The sequence below is a fragment of the Blennius ocellaris genome (genome assembly GCF_963422515.1).
Source record: "Blennius ocellaris genome assembly, chromosome: 7".
Taxonomy (NCBI): domain Eukaryota; kingdom Metazoa; phylum Chordata; class Actinopteri; order Blenniiformes; family Blenniidae; genus Blennius; species Blennius ocellaris.
In genome coordinates, this window is record NC_137656.1 from 5,233,933 (window position 1) to 5,250,050 (window position 16,118).

Here is a 16,118-nt window from a genome sequence, read left to right on the forward strand (position 1 = left end):
AAATTACAGCTTAAAGCAGCTCGGTAACCCCCCGATATTTTCAAATATTAACTGCTAAGTAAAGTAAAGGTTAAAAAAAAAAAAAAAGAACATTTCCAACACCATTTCAGCCAAAGAGTGGCTTGATTTATATCAACAGTTCAGAAAGTACTGTAATGGTGCCACCTGGAGTTTAAACATGTCTTAAAGATAGAATTTTCTTTAAAAAAGAAAAAAAAACAATGTTAGTATGGTTTCTAATATGAGAGAACAATTGTAGCTTTGTTTTTTTGTCTTTTAAAGAGCTTGAGTTGACAGGATTTTGATTTACAGAAAGACAAGGGAAACTATTCACACTGTCAGTTTCTGGCAGGATGCCTCATTGCCTATTCTTTCCACTTGCTCCTTTCTACTTAGAAAACAAACACTAAAGTGCCCATAAACAATCAGCTTCACCAGAAAATCAATTTACTCCCAGCCTCTCGGTGACCAACAGGCCAGACAGACTGTAGTTGTTAATGTGTGTCAAGTTTTACATTTTACACTCAAAACAGCAAACGTCAAGGCAATGACTAAGAGCAGTTAATAGTTGCTGCTGCTTTGCTAGTTTTTCCAGACAGTGTGTGTTGCAGATCAGACATCTGGGTTATAAGAAGGGATAGCTGTCAGGAAAAGAGGAAGCTATAGCCGAGGTATGGCATGGGGCGGGCGGGGCAAAGTGGGTGGAGAGGAACGGGGAGAAAGTTTGACTTGTCTTCCTGCATTACCTAAAAAGCAGATGGACGGAGAAAGAAGGACACACAGACACTCGTCAGACTCCGACACTGCTCATGAATCTGACACAAGCAGCTAAGGGACGCAGCCTTGTCCATCATTCTGCTGCTTGTCAGACACACACACACACACACACGCACACGCACACGCACACGCACACACACACACCCTATTCTCCACCTCTTTAACCCCTTGTTAGTTTCTCCATTTAGTTAATTTATTATTTAAGAAAATAAAAGTTTAATGTGAAATTCTGCCATTTATATTTTCTGGGATAGAATTCAGTGAGTATTTGCAGTGAATATTTTCACCCAACAGTATATTTAAAGATTTTATATCCTCCTATTAGTCTTCAGGGTTGATTTGAGCCTCTTGTGGGCCAGTTTTGGCCCACGGTCCTTATGTTTGACATGCCAGATCTAAAACCCTAATTTTGTCTTACATTTCCTTCTTTCACAGTTGAACTGATTCAGCAGTGCATCGGATTTCTTCTTAACTTCCAGACCTTTGGTGGTAAATCAAGCTAAATATGCAAGAAATTGTTTATGGTGTGCATAATGCAGCAGAGGGTGTTAAACATAAGTTAATATGAGATAAAAAATCATGCTGAGCACACTGAGGAGTAATAACTACAATTTAAAACACTGTCCTGAGTGGGGGATTTTTGTATATTCCAGCCAACATTCCTTCACATTATATTAGTATTGACTTATCTACATAATAATTTCTCAAAGACTTTCCCTGATCAAGCAACCCACCAAAGCATAACCATCTTTTAGTATTTTTTGGTTTGTTTTCCTTTCAGTGCATTAATACCTGTGAGAACCTGCTTCCAGAAGCCAGAGGGTACTTAACAAGATCACTGAGTAAACAATTGCTGTAATTCATTCAAGTGGCAACATTGTTAACCCATAATGCAGTCGGTACAGGTCATTTACTGAACACCACTTGCCAGTAAATCCAATAAAAAAAACTGTTATGAGCTGTTTTCTGATGTACTGCCTTTAAATTATGTAGTTGACAATTGTGTTCTAATAGCAGTTTATACAAATAGAGAAAACATGAGAAATTCTTTTAAATACTGAGAGAGTGCATCATTATTAATGTAACCTGACTGTAATCTGTAATAGCCTAAAATAAGAGTCCTATGCAATGTTACAATGAATTTATTTTTGAAAAAATGAAACAATTTTTGTATGAAAGTAATTCCACTCAAATCTAAATACAATTGTGTATACCAACCAGTCCACAATATAAGAACACTTGGATCTGGAGTTTTGTGGTCAATACATTTATTATTTATTATATCCTGTTCACATTGCGCTCAACTTGTTGCTCACATATAGATTACACTTTCTCATTATGCTGGATGATCAACAAAGAAACACAAAGCAAATAAAACAAAACATTTAAACTGTCTCACAAAAACTTCACTTGCCCCATAAAAGTAATTATGGCTAAATCCAGCCTGTAAAACCTTAATCACACTCTGTCCAAAAACATAGAGGGAAAAACGGGTTATTGCCTGTTGTGATGTGATTTTTGCAGTGTTGCCTTTCAAAGAGATTTCTAATTTGTCAAATGGAGCTTGAAACTCTGATCCACTCATTACCCCCAATCAATATAATTCTCCTGAATTAAATCATTAAGTTTGGAAGAGCTCTTTTTGTGAAGAGTTTAGCTTTGTTTAGCACTATTAACATGAGTTTTACTTTCACGATTGGCCAGAAACTTTGATCTTTCCTAATGTTACATAGTTGAATGTCTCTTTTGCTGAAGCATTGATGGTGGTAAAAGTCTGATGTTGCTATTCTCTTGGTGTAGCTCCTTTATCTTTCTTTGAAATGTCTTCTCTGAATGTCACATAATGGCATCAGAACTTACCTCAAGCAATCATCATCATCGATTTTACCTCTGCTCAACGTTTTTCCAAAACATTAAAAGTTTTGAAAATTGTAGCTTTCGTAACCAGGTATTTCTTAAATCAAACCATACAATTCTAAATGCTTCTCCTTGATGGAATCACTATTCAATCACTGCTCTTGCTTATGAGCACCAGAACCATAGTAAATAGTTCTTCACATGTGTGACAATATGGACAATAACAACAATGGCAGCCTCCAGCGTGTCATGGCTCCCAGACACCCGGAATAGTGATCCAACAACATGTCAACTTCACCTTTTTCCCTGTTTCTGCCATTTGCAGAACTTTTGTGAAACGAAAACACAAAAAAATGATGTGCTTTCACATTGTAACGGTACATATTATCCATTTTTGGTGGCATAGCCCTAAGTCAAACAGATCCACCGTCACTCACTTGTTAAAGGGTTACAGTCATAATTCTGATGAAATCTATGTGGCGCTCACTATGATCAAAGTTGCTCATCCCTCGTTATCCTGTTCAACGTACAGATGTTTAACCTCTCTCGTCTTGCTACCGTTGTACCACCTTCCCGTAACGTCGCACAATGTCCCCAAGCATTTGAGTTACAGCCTCTTAAAACCTTTTTAACGGTGTGCTAACAATAGAATGCACATTAGAGAACATTTGTTTTCCTTTATGTAAATTAGCTGGATTAAATACATTTTCAAAAGAAAACAAGTTATCAAGTTTTCACAAAAGAACATCACTGCTTTGTGCCAAAAGGCTTTTGGATTGGTATTTGCACATATGTGTAAACAGGTGCATCTGTATATACACATATGTACAGGGAGCTTGTCAAGGGACGGGCTTGACATATTTGCAGGCTGTTATTGGCAAGACATGAAGCGAGTCCAACTCGAGGAAGTAATAATGAGAAAAGAAACAAAGAGGATTGGCTCTTTTTCCCTTCTGTGGAGCGGCAAAAAAAGTTTGTTTGAGAGTCGGTCCGTGTCGTATTTGTTGTCTGCCAGACATTATTGTGTGTGTTAATGAGAGGAGCCGCATGTGTGCCTCTATGAAGTGTGTTAATAAACCGAGGGAGGGTTTCGTCAAGGTGATAAATAGAACAAAACACACCGGGACAGATTAAAAAGAGCGAGAGAAAAGGGGGGAAAGGAAATAAGGAGATTAACTATAGGATGCCTCGAGATTGAAGGATTGAGGAGGGGCAGCGGGAGGCATGAAGCAAGGTATGTTGGGGAGGAAGAGAAGGGAATCACTGAGGGATGGATGAAAGGCTGAAGAGAAGCTTTGGGTGGGCATGAGGGGAAGGAAAGGCTGAGCGATGAAAGAGAAGACAGGGTATGGGAGATAAAAGGGAGACCAACAAGGGAATGTGTGGAAGGAGAGATGGAGGCAAGGAGGGGTTAGAAGACAGGAAGCGTACCGATTGGGGGAATAAAATGTTGAAATTAGACAAAAAAATATAAATTTGTAATTGAGGATGGAGTGAAACATGAGCTGTGAAAGGTATGCTCATAAAAATCGAGGTACACAATGAAAATATATATAAAAAAAAAAAAAAAAGGACCAGATTATATAAAGAAAACGAATCAGCCATTGTTCCCTTTCTCATCATCAAAATAGCATTTCTTGAATGTCGTTCACTCCTTGTCACTGCTCTGTCTTCCACATCCAAAACAGACCGTGGGAGACGGCGCCACGCAGCGCGAGTCAATTCAAAACGGCAGTTTGTACAAAGGTAGCGCGACACATCTCGAAGATTAAAGAAAATCAACGAGATAATTGAGGCGTGGAACTTCCAACCACAGCAGATTCAATTTAGACTAATTTTCCCCCTTTAATTGTCCCCGCTATCTTGTCCTTTTATGTCTCTAACATGCTCGTGTGAACTTTAGGTTAACCCGTGTTCTCGTCTTTTAATCTCTCCTGTGTTTTCTCTGCAGGGTGTGGTTCCAGTCAGGCATCAACTTCCTTACTGTGAAACCGAGCAACGTTGTCGCGTGGGAGATCAAACAGGAAATGGCACCGGGAAGCAGTTCGTTGGCGGTGATGTGTCAGAGGAAGGTCTCCTCCACAGCTCGGAGGTAGGACTGAAGCTCGCATGTCTTTTTTTTTTTTTTTTTTTTTTAAGTCGACACCTGTCAGACAGTAGCTGGATTAGCTCAATCAGTTTTAAAAGGGGTCATATTATGCACAATTCCCTTTTTAATGGTTTTCCAACAATAATAATCGTTCCTCATATTGACGCCCCAAAAGTGATGAAAATATGTCATCGCCCTCCCTGGCTTGTTTACATTTTTAAAAAGTGTGTTGCTCCAACAACAAAATCAGAAATCAAACCTTATACACTGTGATCAGGGGTTTAGCCAATCCCAATCAAGGTAGGCCCTCCCTTTGACCCCCCCCACAATTAGGCAGCTCTGCTCTGGCACATGGTACTTCCCAAGATGGGCATGTGTGGACGGAGCCAGTCCAGCTTACACAGACACAACAAATTCTGAATGCAGCTCCGATGATCCAATATTCAAATTGCTGAAAATCAAGTAAAAGCTGGATTTGGGTCAATAAACTTTTAATACAATGTTTTTGGACCAATGAGACCCATGTGAAGGGTGTTGAAAAGCTGCATAATAAAAGCTGCATAATATGATTCCAAATATCTTTCTCCAAATGGAGCTTTTAGTTATATTTCCAGCCATTTTTCTTATAAAGTTGCTGTCAATTTAAGAAAAAAAAATTTCTTGAAGCAATTGAATCCTGTGAACCAGCAAGTTGCAGCCTGTGTAATTGGATTAAATGAGACTCTGCATAGCCATGCGGTGTCTATTGCTGTGCTCCACACATATTTGCATGAAGAATGAAGACGTGTACTTTTGACCATAGCTTGGGATTTTTTAAATAAGGGGATCCCCGGAGGGATCCGGGTGGACCCTCACGGACGGATATGCACAGTGTTTGCATCAAACACTGTTGAACTCGTAGCCTCGGGCGAAAGAGCTACAAGTGCAACTTCATGGATGATATATGCACGCAAAGCACACGAGGGGTGGGCCGTTCGAGCGGCGGGGAAAAAAACACACTGGCGCATGTTTTGCTAAATTAGTGGCTCAGCAAGTGATTGCGTTGTCTAAGTTGGGTGTGTTTGTGTTTGTGTGAAAGTGTTTGGTTTGTGTCGGCGGTGCCCACACCCATGGCAGCGAGGTAAACACACACCGCTTTTAAAAAAGATTTCGTTCAGTTGCTAATGGAGCATTCAATTAGTAGTTGACCCCGGGGCACAGTTCAGGCGCTTTTGTCGCTGCAGAAAGCAGATAGAGGGGGAAAAAAGAAAGTGTTTAGAGATTGACTGTAATCACCGTGGGTGAGATACAAAGCCCCACAGAGGAGAGAAAAGTGTCTTGTTTAAAATCATGCACCGAATCTGAGGATAGAGGTTTTACTGGAGGGCAATTAGAGTCATTCAATGGCTCAGCAAAAATAACTGACTGTACACAAACAGCACAGAGTTAGAGGCAGTCACGATGATTTGTGGGAAATACCGTGTTTGACTGTCATCGCTCAAAGCTAGCTCTGAGAACTGATATCAAAGACGAGCGTTTGAAATTTAGGAATCCACAAGAAGAAAAAGTGTATTTTCATAAGTGACAGCAAGAAAACGAAGCACATCCAAGGTATTATTATTATTATTATTGTTATTGTTATTATTATTGTTGTTGTTGTTGTTATTATATCATTACGTCACACTGACACCTTCAAAGGTTGACAGATGTGTTTTTAAAGTTTTAAAAAGATATAGTGTGTGCTGCGTGGTTCAGTCGTAGTGTGATCATATGGCGATAAAAACCAGGGAAAGACTTCATCATCATTTGCCGACTCACTCTCGTCAGACTGTCAGTGTTGTTAGTGGAGGGAGCTTAACGCTAACCGGACAGAGACACATTCGTCCACAGTGCTTGGACAGAAAAGACTTGGTCACGCTGCCAGTTCCAGGATGCATTAAGTGTTTGTGGACGTGTTAGTGTCAAGAGAAGCCAATGAAAAACTGCATTCGCCCTGACTCAACGGAAAGCAATCTGACACACAAAAAAAAGAAAAAAAAGTAGACTCGGATCGGTCAATCTCCCCTCCTTCCTCGATTTGTTTTTACTCCGCTGCTCTTTTTTGCATTCCTTCTACGCCTCTCGTGGCTGTCCATCCATCTTCTTCTGACTTACTGCCCCCCTCCTCCTCCTTCCTTTCTTCTCTCTCTTTCTAACCTCTCTGTTGGTTGAGAGCAGTGCTGATGAATGACTCCCCACTGCATTGGACTATTATTGCAGAGCCCCGGCTCAATTAGCACCACTTAGCTAGCCGTTAGCTACGTCCAGCCTTGACTGATGGACAGGCGTGGCAGTAACAAGTGACCCCAGTGTGGCGAGGAAGTGGATAAAAGTGATGACACAACAAATTCAAGCTCTCAAATTAAGAGTGAGGGACGGTTAAAAGTTTTCATGTGATGTTTTGGAAAGCTTTCAAACTGTCTTTGTCAAAAGGTTCTGAATAAGGTTTTTGATGATGTTTTGAAAGTAGTAATGACAAAGACTGGTGGTCTGGGACCTGTGGCTCTTCAGGCCCCTGTCCACACGACAACAGCCTTTCATGTAACTGTATCATTTTCGGCCGATCTTGGCTGATCATCCAGTGTTTTAGGAGCTTGAACATGGGGCTGGTTTGAGTACGAGTTCCAGAATGGAAAAATGTGAAAATGTTGACGTTTGGACAGGCAACATACACGTTTGCTCAAAATGATGATGTCATCATTGTGTTTTCCTTCCAGGTTTTTGGGTGTATATCTGTTGCAGTGTTACAGCGCCACCTATAGCTCTTGCATTTGTAGTAGATCGAGTCATTTCCATGGTGTCCGTTGGGCACACCAATGCCGTATGGACGGGACACTTTAAAATAACTTTTTTTTTTTAATATGTCGTGGCTCCCTATAGATTAAAAAAAATTATAATGTCAACAACATTTTAATCATTTGTGATTGAAACCTCATTTACATGATGACTACGTGAAAAAACACAACATCCGTTGTTTCTTGGGTGTCTGAGAATGCAACTTTATGAAAACGCTTCCCAAGGTGGAACATCTGTGTGAGAGGAGAAGCAACTTTTCCGAAATACTTGAAACGCTTTGTTAACTGGGTTTTGTGCGTCGTGTGTGTGTGTGTGTGTGTGTGTGTGTGTGTGTGTGTGTGTGTGTGTGTGTGTGTGTGTGTGTGTGTGTGTGTGTGTGTGTGTGTGTGTGTGTGTGTGTGTGTGTGTGTGTGTGTGTGTGTGTGTACGTCTTTTTATTTGAATATGTAAATTCTGCACCATTTTACATACATACATACATACATACAGATGTTTCTCTGACTAAATGCACTCATTCCATCCACTGTTTCTGCATTGGGGGATTCCAAAGGCTCTACATATGGATTCATATCCCAGTGCAGCATTTGAGTGTGGCTGGCAGGATACTGATAGTTTGATGAATTTTGGATGTGCAAGCCACTGTAGCCTGAAGGTAAAAGAGGTATTTTCTTTGTCTATTTTATTCACTGAGGAAGGTGTTGATATTCTAAAGAGCTGCCTTACTTGTTGGAATTTTCACATGTCTATATGGGAGGGATTTCTTTCTCATTATTATTGTCATTATTTTGTTGTTGTTTTTGTTGGTCACATTGAGCGAAAACTTCATTAAAGTGATATCAGAAAGTGACGCCTCAGGCTCCATTTACACAACAGTATTTTCTCCTGAAAATTATTGTTTATGGCTGTTTAGCTGCATTGGGGGTAACTTGAAAAGGATTTCTACTGCAACACTCTCCCTCTCTGCGTAAACTGGGAAAAACCACTTTTTTAATGCATGGTGTACTCGAGTCGATGGTTTTTCTACACGTATGTGAGTAGATCATAAACAGTGATTATGGAGGAATCCAGAATAAAATGAATTTAGTACAGCATGATCTGTGTGAGTGGAGTGTATTATTCAAAATAGTTAGTGGACAAATTTGTTGAAGAAAGATTTTATAAAGGAGCTTAAAGGTTTACATTGTACTACAATTTGTACTCATGCAATGATGGTTGTATTACAAAATAACAGAACCAACTCGTGGATGCCATGCAAACGTTTTGTTTTTTTAAAATTTTAAACAAAATGCAAAATCGATGCTTATTCCGGTCGATTCCTACATGTGCAAACAGACTACGACTAACTGGATTGTGATATGACTCTAAACAATTGCAAATTTGAAAGCATGCACAGACGCACGTACAATTTCATCATCAATGCAAGACTGAAAAAAATGCCTCAAAGCTCATATCACTGTTTGCCAAGCACCATTGTGCAGAAATGTATGCATGTGCTTGAAAGCACAGGCGACACGTGTACAGAATACACACACACATCAAAATTCCACTTTACATCTCAAATGAAACAACGATGGTGGAAAGAAAAACTGACTTTTTTTTTTCCCATCATGCATGGAAATCTCACATACACACAGATCCATATATCAAATACACACTGTAGCTAACAACAGAAAGATCACAGGCTTTTATCAGTGACTGTGTGGGCGGGATGGCTAATTAAACAAGCTGATCTCTATTCATCTCTAATGAGATACTACTGCTCGGGACAAGAAATCATGAGTGTGTGCTTTTTTCATGAATGAGAGGGCTGAAATGATTGCTACCCCTCACTATTAATCATGCAAATTGATTTGTGTTACCTTTTGTCAGCCTGTGATATAATGTGAGCCGACGCCATACAGTGTAAGGCTGCGTTTGTGTAATAGAGAAGGTACGGTGAGTGGATACAGTGATTAGAACCAGAGCGTGGGCCTTGCCGGGTGTGTAGGTGTGTCTTTGTGCGCGGCTGTACACGTGTTCGCGGATGTGAGGTCGGTGTATGCTTGCTATTGTACACGTATTGTGTTTACGCGATATCCGAAACCCCAAAAAAGAAAGCGGCTGTTCATCATGTTGATGGTAATTAGTGTAGCGTCCCCAGAGACCTCCATTATTTCTTCATGAGACCACCCTCTTTACGTCGAGTTTGAGATCAAAGCTCCCCCACAGCTCCCGTTTTCCCCCCTTTATTGATTTTCATTCTACAGTAATTATTCATTATTTGTGTATTTCTCGCCATTTGATCATTTTGATATCATTTAGCAGTGATTACACAAGCCCGTCATACCGCGTTATTGACACTCTGCTTAGTTCTGCCTTCCCGCCTGTGCATACAGCTGCTCTGAAGGCTGAAATGTAATGAGATTTTCTTTATTCTTTTTTTTTTTTTTCATTTCTTTAATCGTGCATGTGTGTGTCTGGTCTCTATCAAAACCTGCCACTGAGGCGCCCTCAAGCAAGATTTGTCTTTAACTGGAATTCATTTTGATTTTCACTCCAACTTATTAGTCATACATCCGCCTCAGTTCAGGCTTTTGTAATCCCTCTCCCCTTCATATCGTGGCAATATTAATTTTATTGTGCCATGACCTTGTTGACATTTTTGTTTGTTCTGTGTGAAATTACACTTAACAGAGAGAAGTAGACCAGATTCTGGATGACCTCAGTTTTGGATTGTGGGTTATATGAGGAAAATGTGCCATATTTTATGATGATGCTGCCAGAATGAGAGCAGTGCTCTATTTCATGATCGTGATTAGATCTATAGATTAACACTGCTAATGGGCCCCATTCAATAGCAGAACTGGGGTAATGCACTGTCCGCACTCCATGCAGCGACATTCTATCTATCTACTCGCGTGCGTGCGTGCGTGCGTGCGTGCGTGCGTGCGTGCGTGCGTGCGTGCGTGCGTGCGTGCGTGTGTGTGTGTGTGTGTGTGTGCGCGCGCGCTAAATAGTGTTAAAGTTTTTCATCATCCTGAGCTATTTGCTTGTAGCAATGACCGCAGGGAAAAAAGTCCCATTTAATGATTTTACAGTATTTCCCGCAGCAGCTGAACCAAGCATGAATATATTAGCCTGAATGCGCTGTGGAATTAAACTCATTAGGATCAACAAAGTGTTTCAGAAAGCTAATATCAGGCTATTCTTTATAGGTTGTGACCAAAAAAAAAGAATGAAAATAACAGTGGTCATGTGTAGTTTAAAACTAAAGGCATAATTGAGCATGACTCACGCAATAGCTGGGAAGGTCCTATTTCACAATTTACTGTTTTGACATCTTCATTATCATCATCTTCTTCATCTTCATCATCAACCAACAGCTAGGAATGTACATCTTTTTTACACTATGGTTGCACTTAATGCATAATTGGCTGCCGTAACTGTTACATATGTACGAACTATATGTTTGTAGCTGTTTCCTTGAAGCGTTGAAAGTAATTTTGCCTTGGACTATGAGGAAAAAAAATAGGAAGAAACAACTTATTTGTTCAGAGAAAGACTTACTTCCCCCAAATTGCTGCCATGTAGAATGATGTTCGAGCTGCTTCTGGGAGCGCTCCAAAACCTCCCACTTTCCCAGTGGGAAGCTCCTAGTTGGAATGCGTTCAGTTGTATTTTCCCCAGTGGGAAGTGGCACTTTTTCCACCTCCTACTTACTCATAACCCACCGATATCTTTAAAAAAAAAATTTGCATTCTTTATTTGTCGCCATATGTCAAATTATGTGAATTGGAAGATTTCCAATTAATCTGTTGAGGTTCAAAGAGCACAATTGGCTGCTGTTACATTTGAAATAGTTTCCTGTCATCATGAGTTGCAATTTTTCACCCCATCAATGTTGAATCACTTTTCAATTTCAATCGATATCAACTAATGAACATTTCCCAGTTAAGTTGTTTTTTTCAGTTTGATATGAACCCAATTTAAAATGACTAATTCAAAAATGTGAGTGGTTTTAGGCATATATCTTTCCATCACACCGACTAAAAACATTTTTTTTATTCCATATAATACCGCAAAACATATTTTTGAGCAGGTGCAGTACATTTCACGGGTTCAAAAGTGCTGCCGAATTTCCGAAGTAGAATCACATTGAGAATGGTGAACGACATGAGTATTTTCACAAATGAAGAATCGGATTGGAGCAGTGTGGTTATACGGTTCAGCTCTAGGCTTTTCTGTGTGGAGTTTCCATATTCTCTCTGTGGATGTGTGAAATTTCTTCAGGCATTGCAGTTTCCACCTATAGTCCAAAGCCACGTGTGTTCGGTGGTTGAGGTTTTCCAACTTGCTCACAGGCATGAGTGTGAATGTGTATTTGGCCTATGGTGGACACATAAAACTCTTTCTCCCATTGTAGGACGGCCATAACTTGGACTAGGCTATATTAATAGACAAATCAAACTGCCATAATCAACCCTCAGCCAGTCATCCAATATCCTACATTATTGCTACACACAATACTTTATTTAAATGTTTACATATCTAAGTGGCATATGTGAAACCGGGTGTGAGGCAGATCGTTTGTCTTTACATATTTATGCCGAATTGATTTACTACACATGCACTGGCATACTGTGTGCGCTTAATCAAATGTTATGCACCTTTCATGTTCACAGACGATGTACAAGCACTTGCGTCTGCCATAATGAAGTAGACCGCAGTTGGTTTGCATGGGAAGCAAACATATGTCTGTTCTGACAACAGACGCACACACTCGATCACACAAAAAGCTCTCGCAGGCCTTTGAATGGCCATGCCGCTGCTTGACTTGAATCACAGACCCAGCTCTCCGCACAGCACACATGCAGGTTTGAGAATTGTTTTTTTTGTTTTTTTCTTTGTGACGTTTTGAACTGTTTTAAAAAGGAAGAGGAAGGATGCAGGGCATGAGGTTAAGTGTGGTATTGTGTGAGTCGTTTGTAAAAACAAACTAACTTGACAGAGAGCTTTTGTTTGCACGCTGGCAGTCTCTCTCAGATATACACACAGGAACTCACACAAACACACAACATAGACACGGGGGCCAAGATGTCTGCAGTTTCAGTTGGCACACTTGGGGATTAAAAACACGGCAAGATGGAGGACGAATAGAAAGAAAAGAGGGATGCCTGCCAACAAGCGAGCGAGGAGACGGAGAGCTTTGGAGAAACGGAATGAGAAGAAGTACTGAGTGTGTTTCTTTCATTGTTTGTCCCCGGAGAGGAAAAAAAATGGAGTCCCTGCAGATACTAACACTTATTTTCCATTTTCATTCATTGCACGGCGATTGTGTACCAGAGTGTCACTGAGATAGATGTTTGAATCTGTGTTATATTATGATAATCAATTGTGTGCACTGTATTCTGATGTGAGTTGCTCGGCCCCATCAGTGTCACTCGGACAAAAGTTTGTCCTACTTTTATCCTAAGTGAATCAACCCCTGCACTCACATCATGGAATGAGTCATACAAACCTTTCAAAGAATACAATATCTCTTCATCTCCGCCCTTTCATAAACCTTTTTACACTCAAAATGACACACATAGAGAATGTAACCCTTGTTGTGACTCAGACGTCACTGATTGTTTGGATTCTTTATTTTATTTTTATTTTTTTTGCCACGTTGACTTTGATTTCGGTCTCTGCGTCAACAGATTGAAGAAAAACTCTCCGAAGCTAAAAACTGCTGCACTTTCTCTGAGACAAATGACAATTCTGCTTTGAAAAATCTTTTGATAAAGACTTTTAAACTCTGGTTGAGGCAGACAAGCCGAGGCACAACTTTGTTGAGTCAACTATGTTCAAAGATTTCAATGGCCCATTTGGACCGAAGGTGCATGGAGCTAAAGGTAGTTCTCTTGAAGGGACTAAAATGGCTCCTGTGCCCACTGTTTCAGGTATTTCCAGGAAGTCTTTTTCTCTCAGGCAGAGAACAGCAATGGGAGTGAACACACTACACCTCCAATCCAGGGAGGTGGAATTAAGAAGAAGACCAAAGTCGTGCAAAGACAAAATCTTAAAAGGAAAGCAGAGGAAATCATCCTTGTTTGACAGAGAGTAAACATGGAGGAGTTTCAGGCTTGGTCTGTTTTTGATGGTGCTTTTTTGCATTGCAAAGTATTTTCACTGAGAGAACACTGTAAAAGAGATGTGCCCTTGTAGCTTTGTGGGTTAAAAGAAAACCCCCAAAAAACACAAACTAAAGTGCCAGTTCTGAATTCAAACAAAGCCAAGGATAAGTACTGTATGTTCCTGGGTGAAAAAAGGACCACTGTTTTCACATTTAATCACTTTGTGGTGCAATTCACTGGATGAAAAGTTCTCTGTAAACAAAGATTGATTGATTAATTCTACATCAGTTGAATAGTCCTGAAATTGAAGAGATGGCTGAATTTGATGTCAGTGGCTGCTGTTGGATCTTAACAAGGTTTATGAACAAGAAAAAGTATTTATAAAGAGGAATGGAACTTACTGGCAACTGGATGGTTGCCATTTCATCACATATGCGTCACTGATGCTAACTGAACTAACAAGAATGCTTTTGCATTTTGACCAATCATTGTGACAATTGCAAAACATACAATATCTACAAGGTAGGGCTCTTCCCCAGAATCAAACCCAAGTCCTCCCACTATGAATCTGCTGTGCTAACCACTGCACTTCCGTGGCCTTTTGAAGCACAAATGTACATGTTGACAAAATGCATTATGCAAGAAATTCACTGCAGATTAACCACCATTACATTTGGCCATTGAAAAATTCTGACACAATGTCTTTTAATAAAAGACTGTTTGCAATGCTTCAATTAAAATGGATTAGGTGAGAGATTTTATACTAGGATGGACTTCTGAATTAACATCTCGAGCAGTTGGATTCAACATACTCAAAACCAGTCGCTTTCTACAAACCAAACTCTTCAATGATCTATGCCCTAAGCTGATATTCTCCAATATTTAAACAGAAAATCTATGCTGTGACAACTGTTTTGAATTGTATCTTTCTGCAAGAAGTACATTTTTAACAGTTCTCATAAAACTCCATCCTCCAGTTCTGATCTCCCAAACAGTCGACGTTCACTATATAATGAAAGGATTTTATGTACTGTGCTGCAGCACCTGTGCCAGTGACTATAGATTTGTCCCTGGAAAATGAAAATTATTCAAGAACACACAGAGATACACACATACAGACGCACGGACTGACACGAAGTCCGTGGGGTTCCTTTAGCAGAGAAGCAAAAGAAACAACCACCCAAGTGGTAATAGTTTGTGCTTATCGCTCCATTTTCCCTCCCTTTTCACCCCTCCCGTCATCGCACAATGAAGGCTAGAAGTGTGGAGGGAAACACACGCACGCACGCATGCACACATGCACGCATGCACGCATTATGTGTGTAATTATTGCACAGTGTATTGAATATTTCAAGCATGTTTGCTTGTCTAAAGGTGGACGCCATCATGCTCCCATTGTCTTTTTCTTCTACGTTAACCATCATTGACTTGATATCGTTTGTTCCAGTAGGGCTGATGGGTGAAAGCCGAAAAGGTGCCCACGATTAAAGTCTGATAAACATCTTGGAGAACTGAAATAATTGGCATGAGTTCGGGCTGCATTGCACAAAGATGATAGAAAATGTAGAATTAGAGTAATTGGTTAGGAATCTTCAATACAGGATTTCAATATTTGCAGTTACTTGGAATGAGGATTTTGCCACGATGACATCTTTGTCTACACTGACAATAACATAGCTCTGAATAGCAGCACCTAATTATCTCTAATTGAAAAAGAACATGCAGTCGGGAGATCGCATACCTTCGACAATACCACATTTGTTTGCGGAACTGAGTTAGCATCACTGGTTTGTTAGCCATTAGCTCATATCGATGCTAACTCGCCCAGTCAGGTAACAACATCACTGTGCGAAACACTGAGCCGGGGCCACACAGATAAACCACTACCCGAGTCAATGCGCTCACACCGGTGTTTCTGGATATTTGGCGAAGTTGGAGTTGGATACTGAAGATTTCATGCAGTTCAGTTGAGTAGTTTTTGCACAATAATTGGTAAAAAAAAAAAAAAAAGCATGTAGAAATATAGACAAATAAATAAATAAATAAATAAATAAATGCTTAAAAACGTAAATAAACAAATACGGACAAAAACACAACCTTCACCCCAGTGATAGTTTATTTATTTATTTATTTAGTTAGTTAGTTAGTTAGTTAGTTAGTGTCAAACTTTCCGTACTGCTGCAGGCTTGCAAGGTCAATTTGCTTCAGAGGCTAGGTGAAGCTAAACATTTACTGGGAAAAGTCAACATCTAACAAAAGGAAATTTTGTAAACTCATACAAAAAATGTGTCTTCTGAGAAGGTACACAGACCACAAATTCAACGCAAAATATCAGATAGGGGGAAAAGTGAGAACATGCAATTCAGTCAAGCTATATGTAAATTTTTGTTGTAGCTTAATGAACTATCAACACGTTTCTCTATATGATCCTTCAAAGTATTTAATACAAATCTAATAATTTGCCAAATTATGTCTTGTGGAAAATT

At 39.9% G+C, this 16,118-nt stretch overlaps 1 protein-coding gene across 1 annotated transcript in view; it reads left to right on the forward strand.

Moving 5' to 3' along the window:
* Positions 1-16,118, forward strand: part of LOC308131920 (transmembrane protein 132B) — a gene marked incomplete at both ends in the record, with an annotated part of 302,585 nt that overhangs the window by 159,390 nt on the left and 127,077 nt on the right. The window contains one exon of the mRNA XM_080498813.1: positions 4,586-4,726. Coding sequence (XP_080354939.1) covers positions 4,586-4,726 — 141 coding nt within the window. The remainder of the gene's footprint in view (positions 1-4,585; positions 4,727-16,118) is intronic.